At 37.2% G+C, this 20622-nt stretch overlaps 1 protein-coding gene across 1 annotated transcript in view; it reads left to right on the top strand.

Moving 5' to 3' along the window:
• The window catches only part of GALNT16 (polypeptide N-acetylgalactosaminyltransferase 16), a 181507-nt gene that overhangs the window by 136368 nt on the left and 24517 nt on the right, over positions 1 to 20622 (top strand). Inside the window, exons 5-10 of the mRNA XM_032221458.1 lie at positions 2927 to 2992; positions 5134 to 5255; positions 11622 to 11709; positions 14448 to 14532; positions 16115 to 16218; positions 18186 to 18312. Coding sequence (XP_032077349.1) covers positions 2927 to 2992; positions 5134 to 5255; positions 11622 to 11709; positions 14448 to 14532; positions 16115 to 16218; positions 18186 to 18312 — 592 coding nt within the window. The remainder of the gene's footprint in view (positions 1 to 2926; positions 2993 to 5133; positions 5256 to 11621; positions 11710 to 14447; positions 14533 to 16114; positions 16219 to 18185; positions 18313 to 20622) is intronic.

Below are 20622 nucleotides of genomic sequence, written 5' to 3' on the forward strand. Positions count from 1 at the left end.
GCCCATCTTTGGTCCCAGAAGGCTTAAGGGAGGCCTGCTAGGCCCAAAATGGGGCATGGGGGGGTTGCGCGCATGCACATGGGGATCATGGCAGGATCCTGCATCCGTGCAGCAGTGGGGGAGCATGGGGGGCTGTGTGCACATGCGCAGGGGGACAGGACACATTGCATTATGGGTGTGGGCACGCAAGGAGAAAGGGTTTAGCCATCACTGATATAAACAGTTTTACAAAATATAGAACAGAACATGTGCCTGTGTCTAGTGCTGGGGGATTACGAGTGATCAACATGAGGAAAGAAGATTCATCTGATATTTCTTGATCCAGAGACAAACATACACAGTGCTGAATTCATTCTCTGTGATAGTGAGTCTGTTTCATTTCCAATATCCTAGCTTCATAGAGTAATTCAGACTGAGCCAAATGAAAAGGAGACAAAATAACACTCCAATGAATTTGGAATGAAAGCTAATCCAGGATGTTAAGAGTCATCTTCCAATTCTATTGTGTACATTGCGTATTGGAATGTGGAATATTACCTCAGATTACTCAATAATCACTTACCTGATGCTTCATTGTCGTTTACAAATAAAAATGTGTGTCTAAGACCCTGACAGATAACACCTGACAGATTCTGCTCCATAATCCCTCTAAGCCATTTTAAAATTTGTGATTGTTTTCATTTCTGCAGTCTTTGGAAAACAGAACTGAGACAACATGAGCTACTCAGTGTGTGCATTCTCTTTCACTCTCTCTCCATTTGACCAACAAAAGAGTGCAAAAAACTATCAGTCGGTGCCAAATCTTAGGTTTCTCCAGGTCCTGGAGTAACAATATCTTTTCAAACCCCATTTCTTGGAAAAAAGGGGAAAATAAAATAAACTGATATCTCTCCCCTTCTGTTCCCTAGAACTTTGTATGTGCATTTATCTATCTCTAGCAAAAGCAAATCTGAGTAGTTCTTATAAGAAGAGTTAGCTGTAAAATTGCCAAGAAAAGTTTCTTCTTTTGTTGCTTGAAGAAAAAAAATATTGCTAGCTGAGATGGTAAAAAGAGAGCAGGCTATCTTTTTATATTGTTTTGGGTCAATGGTATCTGTGCTGGTTCTCACACTGTGTGCTAGTTCACACTTTCTTCCAGCCTTCTATACTTTCTTCTTGTTGTTTTCAGTTCCTTTGTCAACTAATTAAAGCCTTGTGAATTAGTACTGGCCATGCAATCACAGATAGATTTTGTTCTTTAGTTTGTTCCCATTTATCAGCTCTAAATAGTGGTAGACTAAGGTTTACTCTGTATTCTTCTTTTCTTATCAGTTACATCATCCTCACAGACAATGTCCTGGAACTGAAATATGTAAGGAAAATCTGTTTCCATAGTCTCAAAAAGCTGCAGATAGATATTGGCTAGCACATCCTCCGTTCACTTTTTTGGTGCCTCTTTTCTTGTTCAGTCCAACTTGATGTTCTTTCAATTTGGAGGAACTTCAAGAGGCAGAATGACATATTATATGAAGCAAACTCTGAAGTTCTAACACAGGGATCTTGCTGACAATTACAAAGGACAACATAAGAGATTGGGACAGGAACTTAAATATTTCCTCCATCTCTTGATTTTCTCCAGCCCTTCTTTCTTCCTTCTTTTTCAGAGTGCTTCCTTTTAAGCTTGGAGATGACTGAAGGTTTAAAAAAAAGGAAGGTAATTAAGGATAAATCAGCTCATAAGTTTTCCATTACAAATGACCTCTAAACATTGGTGTGCTACACCCGTGAGAATCTACAAATCTTTTTATCTATCTATCTATCTATCTATCTATCTATCTATCTATCTATCTATCTATCTATCATCTATCTATCTATCTATCTATCTATCTATCTATCTATCTACCTACCTACCTACCTACCTACCTACCTACCATCTATCTATCTATCTATCTATCTATCTACCTACCTACCTACCTACCTACCTACCTACATCTATCTATCTATCTATCTATCTATCTATCTATCTATCTATCTATCTAGCATGATTTTGTATTTTAAACTAGAGGTGGGCAATCTTTTTGTGGCTAAGGGTTATGTTTTGCATTTTTTGCATTTTAAGAGGCCATGAGCTGCAATGTTGTAGAACATTGTACAATATTGTATTTGAGGTCTGCCTATATTATGACTCACAAAGTGTTAATAAAATGGTAGGAAATTGTGTCATCAGTTTTAAACCGTCAGATGAGCTCCAAGTCTTCAATAAGGAGAATTTAGGATCACTTGTGCTCCTGAGATGGCAGGCTGCCCACTCCAGATCAAAGATATTTGACATCAAACAATGCATAATAGTATCATCTAGTAGCTATCATCTTACAGAACATTACAAGCTTTGCAAGGCACCCACAATCAAGGCTGAATTGTATCAGAGAAAATATGAAAGGAGACGTATTAATTTTTTCCCTTTCAGTTGATTTTGCTCTGAATCTTTCATCTTTTTTTTCCAGGTGCATTTAATGAACTGGACATTTCTTATCTTACAAATATAACCCCAGAGGAATAAAAACACCATAATGAAAGGGAAATGCAGGTGAAAATTGGTTTGCAAGGGAAAGATTTAAGCACCTTCTTCTCATTCACTCTTACTGATAATAGCACTTTATGATGGCTGTTAGGCATCTTTTTATGCTTACACACAGTTGTAATATAATATATGGAGTCTGCCTTACTGTCTCAAAGAGATTGGTCACGAAGAAAGGAGATGACAGGTTAAATGAAACCTATCAGAGATACTTTAAGCAACAGAATTATTTACCCTGGAATCACCAGACTGATTGATACCATAAATTGAAAACAAAATGAGAACATGGGAGAAATTAATTGCAGCTTTCTGTCTGTGCCAAATGAACTAGGCATTTCAGCCAACTGGATTTTCCTCCCTTTTCTTTAGCTGAAGACTGCCAGCTACTTACCAGAATCCCAAAAGTCAAGTGTCTACGCAATGGACGCCGAGAAGGTGAGCATGACAAAGTTTGCAGAAAACATACACCATTACGAGGTCCTAATGGAAATACAAATTAAGGCTTTTGGCAGAAAGAATATGGAATTATGTCTTCTGAACTGAGCATGCTCCTTTGCTAGATCTAGTTTTTTTTAAAAAAAAACATGGAGATATTAAGATTTTTGACTCTCATTGTCAGGCCAACGGGAAAAGTCCAGATCAAAGGAGCTTTAGAAGAGAGGGTTGAGATTAAGGGATTATACTCAGATGTACCGAAAAGGAGGTAATATGAACATTTCCAGAACTTTGTATAATAGATCAACTATCATGAGCATAAGCCACTCTGTACTGCCTGAATGGAGTTTTAATGCATTAACTCTCCTTCTCTCATAAATCTCAAGTTGTAACCTGAGTGCAAAACTCCTGCAAATTTTTTAGGTAAGAACAAGAAATAAAATTGATAGTTTTCAGCATTGGAATTACAGTCTACTCCTAAATTTCATACAACCCATCCTGGCATTTGTAAGCATGGTAACGCCCCAAAGCAGTGCTTGTTAATATTCCCAGCTCATATTGCTAAACCAGAAAAATATGGTCGAATAACAAAGATTCATAGGGACTACATCCCGGGTAATTTTGCTAGATAACAACTGACATAATTGAAAGATTTAAAAGACAGCTGACGGTTAGGAATATAGTTTAGTTATAGAGTAGAGATCTGCTGTTCAGTAAAACTCTGGCTCATCAATCTGTCTGGAATACAGGTTGCTGTCTTATCTAGCAGAGCTGATTTAGAATTAATATTATTTGAGTCAAATTATGCAGATGCCAAATATGGATAACAGGGACCAATTAGACCAGGAATTAAAGTATTCTCCTAAGGTTTTTCAAATGAGAATAAAAGAAGTTGAACCTGAGCACTTCAGAAAAATAAAATTTTCTCAAGAAATCCTAACTAAATATCCAGGTTCTCCTTATACTCAAAGCAATTAATATTCCCCTTGATATCCTTCAAAGCTTCCCCAATCCCCATGAGCAGATTAGTGGGGGTTATATGTGGGGAAGGAATTACTATAGAGCACTTCCTTTTGTAGAACACGTCTTGTGAATAGAGACAGCTGCATTTCACCTTTGTAAAACATGTCAGGTTGGTTAAAAAAGATGAGAAGAAAAGACTAGAAGATAAAAAACAAGGAAATAATTTAAATGCAGAAAGGAAGTTGTTATTATCAGTCGGGTTCTATCTACGTTCAATAGAATTCAGTTCTCTTGGGAAATTCCTAGGCCTTGTGGAAAAGAAAACATTAAAGGAAATATAAAGAGAATGATGTGGAGGAACAAGAACTGAATGCAACATACAAGCAGAGGTCTTCAGAGGAAGGAGAAGGGAGATTCAGTAAGGTGTAGAGGAAGTAAGAAAGTGTTTCCTATGTACTAAGGTAGTTATAGACTTAGGTATACGAAGGAAGATCTTCAGGTAGGCGTAAGAGGAGCCATTATTTAAGAAAAAAATCACACACACACCCCCCCCCAAAAAAAATTAGAGCAGGAGGAAGTTTGTGGTATAATCAATAGATTATACAATGGGCTTTGGCTTAGTAGACAATACATTGATATTTTATTATTACACTAGAGTGGAATTAATAATGTTCTATAATCTCCAAAAGTGCCATAGAAGGTGAACAACTGAGCCAGGCATGTACAAACAAAATATGATTTGTGTTGATCAGTAAAATGGAAACACTTTTGGTATACAGGTTTTTCAACCTTAGCAACCTTATGATATGTGTACTTCAACACCAACATTAACATCAGACCAATAATCAAGAAGTAAACAATACTTCAATCGAGAAACAGCCAAACAAGCTAACAATAAACAGTCCAATCAAAGAAACACTGAGATCATTCCCACCAACACTGGCAGGGCAAGCCACTAGAATATAAATTGAGAGCAAATCCAACTGTCTATTAGTACTGATGATGGTACCATGTTTGGGTAATGAAACGTCTGCAAGAAAACTACCAAGTTCAGAGAGCATCGAAGACCCCTTTATTTAAACCCTGAACAACAAACATTCACCTTTATCAATTCTTTGATTCATTTACTAAAATAAGTTGGTTTCTTTTCTCTTCATTTTCTTGCCTCTCCATTTCAGGTCTAATCCGCTCCCGAGTACGAGGTGCTGATACAGCAACAGCTGATATTCTCACCTTCCTGGATAGCCACTGTGAAGTGAACAGTGAATGGTTGCAGCCAATGCTTCAGAGAGTAAAAGAGGTGAACATGTTTTCCTTATCTCTAGTCCACATTTTTTGCTTTCAGTTGATCAGAGTCATGTCAGGTTCTTTAGCTGTTGCCTAAAACCAAAAGTGATTCTACCAAGCAAAGTTCTCAGAGTTCTTTTTTAGCAAGATTCATTGAAATAAAAGGAGTCACATCGCAAGGATTCCAGCTGTTAAACCATTTTCAATTTACAGCTGATATATCTTTCTATATATTAGGGCTTTCTGATTTTCTTTGCAGCAACCTTTGTTTTCTTTGCTCAATACATGGAAGCTTGCTGTGAGCTGTTTACATAAGAGGCACCATAACTTTTATCAGTTTGGAATTGACTTTTACACCTAAAAGTGTTACAAACAGAAATGAGGCATTCTAATGACTTTCTTCTCTTTGATGCATTCCTTATCTTGCTGCAATTGTTGCTCTCACTATATAGCAAGGTCCATGGTCTCAAAACTATGAAGATAACCAACATGAAGTTCAATTTCCTATGTTGTAGAATAAAGTTCTGATGAAAGGATAACTGGAAAGCATGAACTCTTCTTTCATATATACTGTTAACAGAAAGGCAGTGGTGATATATTGGAAAAGAACCAATTTTTAATCCTGGTTGGTATTTGGACAGAAGCCAAGTTCATGGAAGATGCAGGTTTTCCCCTCCATAGAGAAGACATGACTGTTCCAGAAAAAATAGGAAGCCATAAACAGAAAGTAAACCTTCTAGCACTATGATGTTACAATGTTTGGTAATGAAACATCTGCAAGAAAATAACCAAGCTCAGAGAACCCCAAAGACCCCACAAGTAGGAATTTATTTTCCACTTGTTTGGTACTTTTTAATTGATAAATATACCTCACAGAAGCAAAGATGGCTGAAGGGCAAGAATGCTGAGAACTGAGGGGTTGGTGGTACTGAAATCTGGAGTGTGCTGGAGAAAGACCTGGTAAAGTTTTGAATCTAGAGCAGTGTTTCTCAACCTTGGCAATTTAAAGATGTGTGGACTTCAACTCCCAGAGTTCCCCAACTTCTGGGAGTTGAAGTCCACATATCTTAAAGTTGGCAAGATTGAGAAATATTGTTCTATGCCACCTCCGCTAAAGAAAGTAGAAGATGTGAGACTGGGAAGTAAACAACATGGGACAACCAGAACACTTGAATCATTATTGAACTGACAAAAACAAGCAGTGTTGATTGAGAATGTATACCAGGCAGGTAAAGAGTATACAATCCGAAATAAAAGTGAAAGTGTATTCCAAGTGACTCATGCATCTGTAATCTCCAAAAGATAGGCAAAAAGGCCTCCCTAATAGTATGAATTAGAAGGCTAAAAAATACTCTTTAAAGAAATTGACAATGAAAAGTAAAAGTGGAGTCTGTATGTTATTTGACCTCTGTCTTCCAAGCTAAGAGAAATGCTGAAAACTCTGTAAATAAGTAAGTTTATAGAAAACTACCCAGGATGTAGATTAAGTTGGGTATAAGAATAGGATCAAGATATAATATACTAGGTAATCTTTAAGTTTTACTGTACAATATATCTATGAAGCAATAAGTAGAATAAGCAATAAGGATGAAATCTATGTCTACTTGTTTCCCCTTCCTCTGCCTGAATCATCCAAAGTGAATCCATAACAGTGCTGTGTAAAGTGAACATGGAAAGAAGGAGTTAACCTTGAAGCAAAAGAGGAAAAAGAAGAATAAATGATACAGCTGAGTAGGCAGTTCTCATTCTGGATGTGCCAAGGGGTCAGGATAAAGGTGTGATCTACAGTAGCAACGATAGGTAGGCTGATCTTCCTGCCAGCTGTAATGCCTGTACAGTCTTTTTTTTTTTTTAGAAAGAACCTTCCCAGATATTTAACAAGACCCAAGAGACAGGTGGGAGGAACTGGTAGGGATGCAAATTGCAGATATGTTCAGCTTAGTGTCAAGAGGAGAAGAAGGTGAAAAGTCTGAGATGGAGATTTGAAACCCTCAGCTTAATAAATCCTCCCCCTCAGCAGCCTATAAATATCTGATTTATATTTGTTCATAAAATCATGTTGCTGAATGGAGCAACAATAGTGACATCTACTCCTATACAAAAGGAGTTCCACAAGGCAGCTTTGTGGTAGAGAAGAAGATTGCTCCAAATTGTCCTATCATTATGTAAGAATAGATGGCAGGATGAGAAGTGAAAGACTTACCTTTATTGCAGATAAGTAGAGAATAAAGATTGGTCTGGATGTTTGTCTGGTAAATTCGGTGTCAACCATTGTGAGTTCATCAGGTGTGTTGATATACTGTTTTTTAAAAAGCCAGTCATTCATCTCCTTAAGAAAATGTGCTCTTCAATCAGGGCACTAAGGATTTTTAACATTTTTAATTACCAGGATTTTTCTTTCTTCTTTTTCTTTATAATGATGGGAACTAAGACAGATATAAATTAATAGGTTAGTCAAGTGCTACACTTAATCTTAGCTAAAGGGCCAAGAAGGGTTTAATGGGTTAAATATTAATCCATTAATAGTAACCCAAATTAATGGAGATATAGATATCTCCAAACCTTTGCCTTTGTCCTTGTGTTCAGATCCCAGGAGAATGTCTGCACACAATCCTTGCATTGAAGAGTTTCAAGTTACGTTTTTTAAAATATTTTTTCCTACACATAATTTTTAAGGCCATTATTTCTCAGGTTAGTCTCTATTATACACCATATCAATTATCACTGAGATCTTTTGCGGCTTATCACTACCTTACCAGTGCTTTCTTTAGCCTAAAAAGTTATGATGTTTAAAAGTTAACATCTGGCAAAGTTAGTGAAATTGAATCAGCCTAGAAAAAATAGATAAATACCCTTTTCTAGTCTAGTTGCTCATTCCTTTGTTGATATAATCCCAAATTGAGCTATGAAAAATAATTGCAGTAGAAGTATTTAAATTGTGTTTATGGATTTCAAATGCTTAATCCTGATTTTTTTACTTACAAGCATTCAGGCTAAGCAATGTTATTAGACCAACTGAAGTAGTAAACAAATACTGCAAACTCCATTGGAGTTTCAATAAAGCGTCAACTTTCTCCTGAGTTTTTTCTTTATTGACTATATATTCTAGAGACGTTTAATTCTTTTAATTCTATCCTAGATTGCATTGCATGCCCTCATCAAACTTTGTGGGGGCATAAATGTTAACATCAGAGGAAATCCCCCAAAGAAAAGTTAACAAGAGAAATATAAAAAGAAAGCACACTATTGAACTATGTACAAACATAGTTCAATTTTATTTTTATTTTATTTATTTTTAATAAATTTGTTGAGGAAATGTAATTTTTAAAAGACTGGGTATGCCAAAAAATGAAAGCATTAAGAAAAATGGAGTTGAAGCCATGGAAAAAAAATAGCTACAGAAAATGTATGGTCCACAACAAGACTTACTGTAAAATGGTTCAACTGTAAAAAATGATTATCTTTTCTGTGGATTAAGAAAAACAAAAGCCCACTAAACAGACTTGCCTAACCAGAATTACCACTCCATTGATGCTGACAGAAAAGCTTACCAAACTTATATTGATCCTCATGCGTGTAGTAATATGTTCTACTGCCATTCTCTTGCAAAGATTCTTTTTTGAACGTGAAGAAATAATAACCACATATTTTTGTCTCTTCCTATATTTCTCTAAGGGATGTGATGGCTAAGATGCTGAGCTTGTCGATCAGAAAGGTCGGCAGTTCGATGGCTCGAACCCCTAGCGCCGCATGATGGAATGAGCTCCCGTTACTTGTCCCACTTCTGCCGACCTAGCAGTTCGAAAGCATGTAAAGATGCAAGTAGAAAAATAGGAACCACCTTTGGTGGAAAGATAACAGCTTTCTGGGCGCCTTCGGCATTTAGTCATGCAGTCCACATGACCACTGAGACATCTTTGGACAGCGCTGGGTCTTCATCTTTGAAACAGAGATGAGCACCACCCCCTAGAGTCAGGAACAACTAGCACATATGTGCAAGGGGAATTTTTACCTTTACCTATATTTCTCTGTTCTTTCTATTTTGCACTCAACAAATTGCATCCAAACCTGGCAGAGTTTATTTGTATCTCTCCCCAGAATGCTGAAGAACTTACTCATTAGTAAATTCTCTGACAGAAGAAAGTTACACCTTGCTGCTGTGTTGATTAGTTTTTTTACAAGAAAACTTTCCAGGGTATCTTAGTGACACTCATCAGAAGATAAATGCTATTTTTGCACCACAGAAGTGGAATTTAGGGCTTGTGAATTATCACTTAAAATTGGGCTGTTTGTCCATGAATAGATAGACCTTCTCATGATTATACTTTTTCTGCTAAAAAAAATCAATAGAATTTCTGATTATATTACATATTTATAAATTCAGTGTAGCTTCTGATATTATCATTTCTGAAACATGAAAAAAATGAAGAGACAAGACTGAATTTGCAAAGACAAAACCTGGAGTTAGTGCCTTCATTAGGGACCTACCTAAAATATATTTAAAAACAGCAAGATTCACAAATTTGGGTTTCCACAATTTTTCGTTCAATGACCCGGATGAAAAATGGGTCTATCACACATATCCTGGGACTAATTATATTTTTATGTTTTTTTTTCAGTGTTGGTGGAAACTTGGCATTTTTGCCATTATTTTAATAATGGGCACTTCCATGAAGTATTAACCCCAGTCCTAGATCAGCTCCACACCTCTGTCCCAGAGGTAGGACAGTTTGGCTGAATAGGTAGTAACTTGGCTGCCCATGCCTCCAAACTGGTTCTATCAGCGGCGCCATAGGTGCCGCCATCTTGTTTTTTGCTTTTGTGCATGCGCAGAAGCAATTTTTTCACTACTGTGCATATGCGCGTGCCTGAAGTGCGTTCCTGAGCGAATCGGCAGTAAAAGAATCCGGAACTGATCCCTGCTTGTCTCTCTTCAGCTGTGCAGGAGTGCTGTTTGGAAGCTGATTTTTAGTTGTGGTACTGGAGTTTGAAGGCAAGCCATTTTACCATTAGATGGAATTTGTGGCTTGGCTCTTTATGTCACTCTTCAGCTTCAGAAATCCTGGCTTCATTGGGTCTTGTTCTGTCCCCCTTAGCCCTCTTGAAACCAGCAGGAATAATATTGACAAGGTTCTGTCAGTTTCTCTTGCTTTTCACCTATGCACCAGCTTCTCCCAAACTGCCAGGTTGGCTGTTTTTTTAATTTCTTTCCCATTCTCTTATTATAGCATGAGGGGAATGGATTTTATTGCTGCAGGACATGCTGGGGATGGGGCATAGATTGATGCTCTTTGTTTCTCAGCCTCCTTGAATCAGCAGATGAATAAACAGTGCTGGAAAGGAGAAACGGTGGCAGTATATAAATGCCCTTATGTGGAATTTATTTGTGGAAATTGCAATAGTTTTTTATGAGTTTCCTGCTTCAAATTGTAGGAAATAGCTTTATGACTTTTGGTAATTCCAGCAGCCATAAAAAAGGGGAAGGGATATGAGTTGGCTGACTGAAATAACACCAGCTATTCTTGGCAGATATGCCATAGATATGGGTGCAAACATACTTAAGTGTTGTGGACATACCCTTGGGGAACAATAGCAATAGCAGTTAGCAGTTAGACTTATATACCGCTTCATAGGGCTTTCAGCCCTCTCTAAGCGGTTTACAGAGTCAGCATATTGCCCCCAACAATCTGGGTCCTCATTTTACCCACCTCGGAAGGATGGAAGGCTCAGTCAACCTTGAGCCAGTGAGATTTGAACAGCCGAACTGCAGAACTGCTCTAACAATGTTAGAGATACATGAATCCTATGAGAGGAGATGAGTAATTAAGTATTATTGACTATCTTAATGAACAACGTGAAAAAAACAAGCACAAGGAAGTATTTTAATCAGCATACAGCTCAAGTGTAAAATTGGGAGATTTCTCCATGAAAAACTAGCATGAGGGGAAAGCATATAGTGCTTTGCACTATAAATTCCTGCCTATTGGTAACTGGCATCAATGGGAATTATAGTTTTAAAGAAGAGAAGCAGGCTGTCTACTCCTCTACTTTGGCAACACTTTTTCTAGACGATTGCAAGAAGTAACATTAACAGTATCTGAGAGTCCATCTGATCAATACAGCTTTGAAACGGTGTGCTTTACTTAATGCCTGAAAGTGGAGAACAATAATTGCACTGTGAAAGTTTCACTCTTTGCATTGAAAAAAACGCTATTGTGTATGGGAATATCAATTTAAAAATCTGGAGGTAACACGGGAAAGCAATGCACCATGGATTGCTTTTCCTTCTACCATTTTCATCTTGAAACCCTCTTAAAAACATTACATTCCTCTTAGGAAAAAAAATCCAACATTCTTTCTTTTTTTTCTACTTTTTCAGGATTATACTAGGGTGGTGAGTCCTATCATTGACGTCATCAGCTTGGACAATTTTGCCTATCTAGCAGCATCAGCAGATTTGAGAGGAGGTAGGTAAGAATAAATTGATTCTGAAATATGATATTTTCTGGATCTTTATCGCTGAGAATCAGCCCCATGACAGATTCCTTTTATCTCTTGAAGTACTTCCAGATAAGTAGTCCAAAGATGTTGTCCAAATATTCTTCTGTATGTTTGCGAACTGATTTTCTGTGGGACAAGAAGAGACAGACAATCAGTTGGATGAATGTATGAGAGGTATAAATGGAAGGTAGCATAATCTGGTCCATATACAATTCTCTGAACAAGACAGGGTGATGATACAATAAAAGCCTCATTGGAAACACCACTGATATTAAATGGCATTAAACTTATGCTTTCCTTGGCTGTTAAAATTGATCTAGCTTATAAGTTGGAAGGAGTGATAACAGCTGTAACTTTCAACAGGCTGTAGAGAATGTAGCCTTACAAGAAATCAGAGTTTGCACAGCTTACTGATCCAGTCACTGTTGAATCTGTTTTTCTTGCTGCTGCTGCTCTTTTATTCACTTCTTTTCCATATCATAAGAACAGTAATGCAAGAAAAAGAACATTTCAATAGGAACGCATGACAAAAGCCATTACATAAAAAAGAAGTTGAGTGCTAATTTCTTTATTTGTAAGAAAATACCATAAATCAAGCATTTTATTCCAATAATATTAATATCATGATGTTTAAAATCCATTACAAATTCAACATTATTAATCATTAAAAAATGGTGTCATTTGGCCAATAATAAACCATAGGGACGTGGTAGCTCAGTGGCTAAGATGCTGAGCTTGTCGATCAGAAAGGTCAGCAGTTCAGTGGTTCGAATCCCTAGCTCTGCGTAACAGAGTGAGCTTCCGTTACTTGTCCCAGCTTCTGTCAACCTAGCAATTTGAAAGCATGTAAAAATGCAAATAGAAAAAATAGGGACCACCTTTGGTGGGAAGGTAACAGTGTTCCATGCACCTTTGACATTTAGTCATGCCGGCCACATGACCAAAGAGACGTCTTCGGACAGCACTGGCTCTTCGGCTTTGAAATGGAGATGAACACCACCCCCTAGAGTCGGGAATGACTAGCAAATATATCAAGGGGAACTTTTACCTTTACCCTTTAAACCCGAGTCAAATATACTAAAAATTAAATGTATTTCTTGATAACATTTAGAGCAGAGTATTAATAATTATTAGTTCCACCCTCAAAAGTCCTAGCTGCACAAAAGGAAAGCATCACATTTCTAACCATAAATGACTACCAAGATCTTGCTGCTCCTTTGGGGCCCCTCTGAAAGCCACCTAAAGCAACAGAATTGGATAGGTCTGCTCAATCTCTTTACAAACATGCTAGAATCTAGCATCTAAGATGTTTCTACTGGTTTTCCAGATAAGATATTATTCCTCAATATATTGCACAACCACTCCCATTTCTTTCAATGCTTTTAATAGTCTTGGTCTGTAAGACTATATGTGTGCCCATATTCCTTATTTTTTTCCTCCTCCACTTCCTCCACTTCCTCCTCTTCCCTCTTGTCATGTTATGAATACTGTCTTTTTGTCAAAGAGATTGATACTTGATCTTTCTCAAAGGATGGCAAATTCTTGGGCAAGCAACCTCCTTACTCTTGGATGGACAATGTCCATGAATACAGCCTGATTTCAGTTATATTTCAGCTATATACATAGGTCAATGAGGATAAGTAGATAATGTGTTATAAGAATACCAAAAAGGGTTCAAAAAGGGTGAAAGCTTTCACTCCGGGAATTAGATTTTGCCCACAAGAGATAACAGTTTTACATAGGGCTAAATTAGGTTCACCCTTGATCTATCATGGGAATATGAAAACCCAGACAATTGCTCTCTTATGTCTTCTTAGACCTCCAAGAAAAAGAGCTGCAGAGAAAGAGCCACCAAAAAGTGAATACTACAAGACTAAGCACATTTCTCAGTAGCACACAAAACCTTCAGCTGACCACTAAAACAACCATAAAGTAGTCAGGGAAGAAAACAAAATATTGAAGAAAACTATGCCAGAAAACTGCCTTCTATGCATCATGTGAGCCAGATTTCACACTGCCAGGATAAAGCACTTGTGCAGATTAGTCTCAGATGCAACAGTCAGCGCCACTGTGCTGGATTGCAGGAAATCCAAGCACTCAGTCTTTTTCCTAAAAGAATTGCTGTGCCTCAAGCATGTTTTTTAATTTTTGAAACCTCCCTCACTGTTCTTTATTTCCTTTTGCAAAGGCACCTCTGTCTTTCAGTTCTGCCATTCTCACCTGCATGCATCTTTTGCCAGCCACGGCCTTCCCACCAGATATACTCAATTTGCAACACTTGTAAGTCAGATGGCATTTTTATGTGGTGCACATGGGGAAAAGCCAATTACAATAAACAGAGACACTTTGTTCCCGGAAATACATGTCACCCCATTGAGAGTACTGATTAATGTCTCATAACTTTGGCAGCCAATGAGGCATAGGACAACCTGAGTAGAAAGCTAAAGCACTAATGATTGCCTTTCTTTCTGGGAACCAATATAAGAAGTTTGGAATGTTACCGAGCACAGATAAATACCAGTGAGTGAACCTACTGTGATTCTTTAAAGCCAGGCTGATCATCTGTATAGGACTATCCTATAGAAGGCCTTTTCTGCTCTGGAATCATATGTATATAAATAAAAATGCCTAATTGTCATGTTATTCTAGTTAACCTTTAAGTCTGGATACAAGGTTCTATGTGTTTTTATGTTCTACATTTTAGGATTTGACTGGAGTCTTCATTTTAAATGGGAACAGATTCCCATTGAGCAAAAGTTGTCCCGGACAGACCCTACCCAATCTATTAGGTAAATTATTTCATGCAAGTTCCCCTTGGAATCCCAGTTTAGATGTAAGCTTTCATCTTTTATCTAATATAAGAAGTGGTCTCACTGGTTGATGTAACCATGAGGAACATTCAGAAGTTGTGTTTACATCACTTATGAGATGCAATAAGTCTCTTTTGCTCCTGAAAGATGTTAACATTCTTGACAACTACTTGAGATTCTGTCTGGTGGTCCCACCGCACTGCTAGTATAACAGCAAGATATTGGTTATTGTATAATTCTGTATGGCTTTTACAGATTGTACTTGTTTAATATAGGAAATTTTACTGTGTTTGAAAAAAATATGTGTATTTAACTGATCTTTTCCCAGGCTGTATATAAGCTGCAAATTGGAATAGAATCTACCTTCTACTTCCAACACAGGAGTTTTCCCTCAAGATTTAGACAAATTCATCAACACAGGGCTTTTGTGTTGGCTTGCAAATTCACTGGCTTGTGTACTATGTTCTATTTAAAGCATAGTGGAAATTGTAGATAAGGACCATGAAGTCTAGCTAAGTTTAGGGTTTCTTTGAACAGTAAGAATGTGTTGTAAGTATATTCAAATAGCAATAATGCCTAGCCCTACATTTATGTAAATTGTGTTTCAAATAGGTTTATATATGGTAGGATTAGAATTTCTACCTTGAGAAAATGTAGTAGAGAAGTATAGCACTCTCAGTTTCTGCAGTCCAAATATAAAGGAACTTTTAGCCAATTCTGTTTTTTGCTAGCCAACTTTGCAAACATGGACTACTCTGACCTAGTGTTCTGGGTAGTGGATACAAGTGGAAGTGATCTGTTCTCCCCTTAGAAGAGGTCTCTTCCTTCTCGTGGAATTCACTAGCAAGGAAAATAAGCAGTATTTCTTTATGTCCTCAATACGCACGTGGGAAATTGGGACCCATCCTTCAGTCATTTTCACTTGACTTGTTAATTACTTTAACAGGCCAGGAACAAGTTGTGAGACTGCATGATTTTCTCAAATTTCATCCCCTTTGATGGAGACTGTTACATTTCCATTAGCTACAGATGCTTATAAATGAGCCACACTGAATACTAAAGGGTCTTCTCTGCATAATTAAAATGATTTTAAACATTCCAACCTTTTCCCCCAAATCTCATTAAAGAAAAACTAAGTGATCGTTATATATAGTGGTATTTAAAACCAGAAGTTGGGGGAATTTGTAAAATGAAAATTTGTAGTATTGTGATCCAAGCCCTGCACTTTTTGTACATTCATTCACATTGCATGCATATACACAATGAGTGGTGTTAGGATCACAACACTATGCATGTCGTCTTGCAATTTTTGACACCTCCTTGCAGGTTATTTAAGTGCAGAGTAGACATTTTTGTAAAACGATCATGAAACTTATGCTGACCTACAGCTTTTTCATGATACATGATCATAGGAAAGTTATTATTTTCCAATTATCTTATTTATTTTTCTAAAGTATTTTATACAGACTATGTTGCTTACAAATGTAGAAGAGTTCTGTTTTTCACTCTAGCATTTTTTTATTTATAACCTTTTGCATTTCCTCATTGTCATTTTTACTAGAACACCTGTCATAGCAGGAGGAATCTTTGTTATCAATAAGTCTTGGTTTAACCATCTTGGAAAATATGACACACAGATGGATATCTGGGGAGGAGAGAACTTTGGTAAGTTACTACTTTGATTTGACTTTATGTAATTTTTCTCTTGTTAATTTTTCACAATTCAATTCTGAAATCCTGGACACATAATATAATATTTTTTCCTGACTGGAAGTACTGAAAACTCAGATTTCATTCAGGATCTACTTGCATAGAGATAGAATCTCTTTCTTGTCATCAGGCAGTCCTGCCTTCTCAGAAAATCTTTGGCTAAGTCAACATTTCCTATACATTCTTAAATGACACTCTGGCAATATCTGCATTATTTGATATATCCTAGATATTTCCTGTGGGTTTATTTGCTGATAAGGTCCACAAGAAAATATTTTTGAAAATGTAAATTAAGAGTTACGTTAAATATTTCACTTACTAAGATTGTATTTTGTCCTTGTAGTGTTAGATAAAACTAAACAAATAGAAGAAGGAAATGCACTATTACTGAAAGATATCTAGGGACTTTACAACCCTAACCATAATATTTTGAACTGGGGAAATATGGACCTGGGTACAAGTCTAGTTTAGATATAATAAAATCTAGTTAAAACCATTCAAATAAAAGAGGATAGAACAGCACGAACAGACAAATAGTTCCAAGATAAAGTCATTAAAATCATATTATGAAATAAGCTTTGTTGAAATGAAAGCACTTACTTTCCTGTTGAAAGCTAGCCACATTCCTCAGCAAATGCCTTTGGATTTCTATAGTATGCAGCTTCTACAAAGAAGTGGTAGATATTATGATCATCAACTATACATCTGAAGATGTGATCGACAAGACACATGAATGTGCAATAAAAGGGTGAATTTGATAGAGAACTGGGGAACCTGTTCCTTCCATTTATTGGATTCCCCCTCTTCTGTCACCTCCAGTTTCTAATTTGTTTTTCCGCAGCTTTTCTGCTGTTTTCTTTGTGCCCCCAAATCAGTAAACAACGGTGAACTTCCATGTTTATTAAATAAAGGAACTTTGCAGGGTCACTGTTTTTCTGAGATTCAAATGAGTTTTTACCATCAAAACCTTGGTAGTCCTCTGATCCTTTTAATTAAAAAAAAATGAGCTTCATTCTGGGGCAGTAAAATCTCTGAAAGTAAAGGACAGGGGATTGGGATGCTTCAGTGTGAATAAACAGGCTGTGTCTCAGAATCTAGATTGCCAAATGATGAATTCTTAGGAGAGCTTAGGATCCTACAGTAAGAGCATGCCAAAAGATTTCAGCTTCAGCCTGTAACAGATGAAAACCACAGGGACTTCAGATGTTATGAAATGAGATGTATTCTTCCACAGATTTAGGAGCTCATTATGCTTTAGATGATGGCCAGACTTTGCCATTTTCCTATAATACTGCTCAGATACTAGGAATCTATAGACTTTAAAAAGCATGAAACTTGATTACGGCACATCCCTAAACACTGATTAGAGTCAATTACATGTTTCTCTAGAATTCTGATGATTTTTATTCAGGTTTTCAGTTTCATTGATACATACAGCTGAACTGGTTTGCTTGGGACTGCATAGGTCTTTGTAACGACTTAATTTCATCAGTGCCATTAAGACCTCACATTTTTCTGTCTCTTATTTTGTACTTGCACATGGAGCTGCTTCCTCTTCCACTCTAAATTTTTATGGATTTTCTTCTTTATGTGAGGAGAATCTTCCTCTGATAAACAGCCTTTTAAAAATCAAATCAAATAACAATATATTATTCTCTGGGAGCTTTCAGCAAGATTCCCTTTTAAAAGCCTCCACCACTCTGCCCCAAATTATGCTGATCTGGTATGTGGAAACAGGAGAAAGGTTACAACTGAGGAGGAACAGGATTTTCCCTCCCCTCATGCAAAACTTTTATTAAATTTCTTCTCTTTTCATAATCCAATTGTGTCTCTACTACTAGCAGTTCCATGCCTACTTGCACATTAAGTAGATGGTTATTCTTTGTTTCACCTCATATTCTCTTTCCTTGGATGTTTTCTAGAGCTTTCTTTCCGTGTCTGGATGTGTGGAGGTAGCTTGGAGATTGTCCCCTGCAGTCGAGTGGGGCACGTTTTCAGAAAACGCCATCCATATGACTTCCCTGAGGGCAATGCATTAACCTATATCAAGTAGGAATGGCTTAATTCTTGATTCCACTTCAGTGAACAGGAGGGTGGAGGGGTTTTCTTTAGTTCTCACTGAAGTATGGTGTTTGGTCAGAGATCTCTCTGTGTGTTTTACTTACTTATTTGTTAGATTTTTTTTTAAATCCTGTATGTATTACTTTATAAATAATACAGAGTGGCAAATATTCATAATACTCCTTTCTCCTCCTATTTTCCTCACAAGGGTGGGTTGGGCTGAGAGAGATAGAGACTGGTCTACTGTCATCCAGCCAGCTCTCATAAGTGAAATTACAACTCATAGTCTGGCCTCTTCTAGGCCAAAATCTTAACCTCTCCCCCTCTCCCCCCCTTTCCATTTTATTTATTTTATTTTATTAGTAGAATTTTACTAATTAGGCCTTACTCTGGGATATGAATATAAACGCAAAAAATGTTTGAGTTAGCTGACTAATCTTAACCAAATTAATATTGTCCTTTCTGTTTTAATAACCCAAGTTTGCAAAGAGAGCTTCCCTGATGGTTAGAAAATATTTTTTTTAAAAAAACTGTGACCCAATTATGTTTGTGGAGACTGTACTTTGGGATTTGGAGACTTGCTTAACCATTGTGTACTTGGAAGAAATAGGGAAATCTGTAATTAAATAGTAGTTCAAAAATTATTATATGGATTTGACACTGAGCTTCATTTAATGTAAAAATAACAAATCAAAAATTAGGATTTATAATGAGGGAGTACAGATATTCATATCTGTGCATAGATATAAGGCCTATGGTCTAGAATATTACAGAAATAATATCATTACAGATCTCATTTACTGCTGCTGATACTATAAACTATCTGAAAAATAATGACTACTGATATTTATGACATTAGCTAACCATACACACACCTACATATACACACACATGTTGCACTTTCCCTATTTTCTATTAATAAAGTCCAAAAATAAGACCAGATGATAAGTCAACACAACCATTGTTCTCATGTTGCAGTCAATTAGGACCGCTGACAAACAACCCTTCAGAGCCCTCCTTGGTGTAAGATGCCTCAAAGTTTATCAAACTTGCTATGTAATTGGCACTGCTTACAAACCAAAGTAGGCAAGAAGGTTAAGAGGCTATAACTGAAACACCTAGATCTTTCTTATGTGCAACAAAGCTGTGGTTATTATGGTAGTGATAGATAAAGAATTCCTTAGTTGCCAGGCCCACAATATATTTGCTTTTCTCCATGTTAAGAATACTGCTGAAAAGTGCTTGGCTGTTAGAGTTAAATAATCTTTAATGACAGACTCTAACACAGTGTTTCTCAACCTTGGCGACTTTAAGTCCTGTGGACTTCAAGTTGCCAAGGTTGAGAAACACTGCTCTAACATTATGTGAGTAGTATGCTTGGTTTATCTCTTTAAACGGTTTCTGCAACCTATCAAAACTTGGTTAGTGGTATTCCTTAGTCCCCCTACAAAGACTTAGAGCCGTGATGGTGAACCTATGGCACGCCTGCTGAAAGTGGTATGCAGAGCCATCTCTCTGGGCATGCGAGCTGTCAACCGTTGCTCTTCCAGGTTCTGGCACTCTGGCCAGCTGGTCTTCACGTGGATGGGAGCGCCAGAAACCAGAAGAGCAGCTGTCCAGTGTGCATGCGTGCCCCAGGGAGATAATCTTCCGGTTTCCAGAACGCACATGGACATCAACTAGCTGATCTTTGCACACGCATGCATGCCAGAAATGGGAAGACCAGGTAGCTGGTGCACACCAGAAAGCGGAGTATCATCTTCCTGGAGCACCTACTGGATGCTCTTCCAGTTTCTTGCATGCACACGCTCCTTTTTCGGCACTCAGTGCTGAAAAGATTCGCCATCACTGACTTAGAGTGTATGAGAATCTGTCAGAAATGATTCTACTCTAAGTTAAAATGAATTTTTTAAAAAATAGAATACTACATATCCAGAACACTTGCTCTGGGAATCTAAGTTGTCTTCTGTTGGGAAGTTTAAATGCTAAAGTTCATAGAAGATGGAACATATCTCTTCCTTACATAGTCACACCCTTATATTCCATTTCTTATTTTCCGTGATTTCTTCAAGTTTCGGAAGAGTTGTATTTCACATCACTGATCAGGGAGCTGTTCTCATCTTCAGGCAAATGAGAGTACAGCTGTTCCTCAGACTTCCTTGTGAAGGTCAGAAAGAATAAGGGACTAGTTGAGTGGTAAATGAAGATATAAATATGGGGCTAGAATACCACACCCCATTATCTTTGTACCTCAGTCATCATACTTTTTTAGAACGCTCCAGATATGTTCTTTTTTAA

The sequence above is a fragment of the Thamnophis elegans genome, chromosome 1 (assembly GCF_009769535.1).
Source record: "Thamnophis elegans isolate rThaEle1 chromosome 1, rThaEle1.pri, whole genome shotgun sequence".
NCBI classification, from domain to species: Eukaryota; Metazoa; Chordata; class Lepidosauria; order Squamata; family Colubridae; genus Thamnophis; species Thamnophis elegans.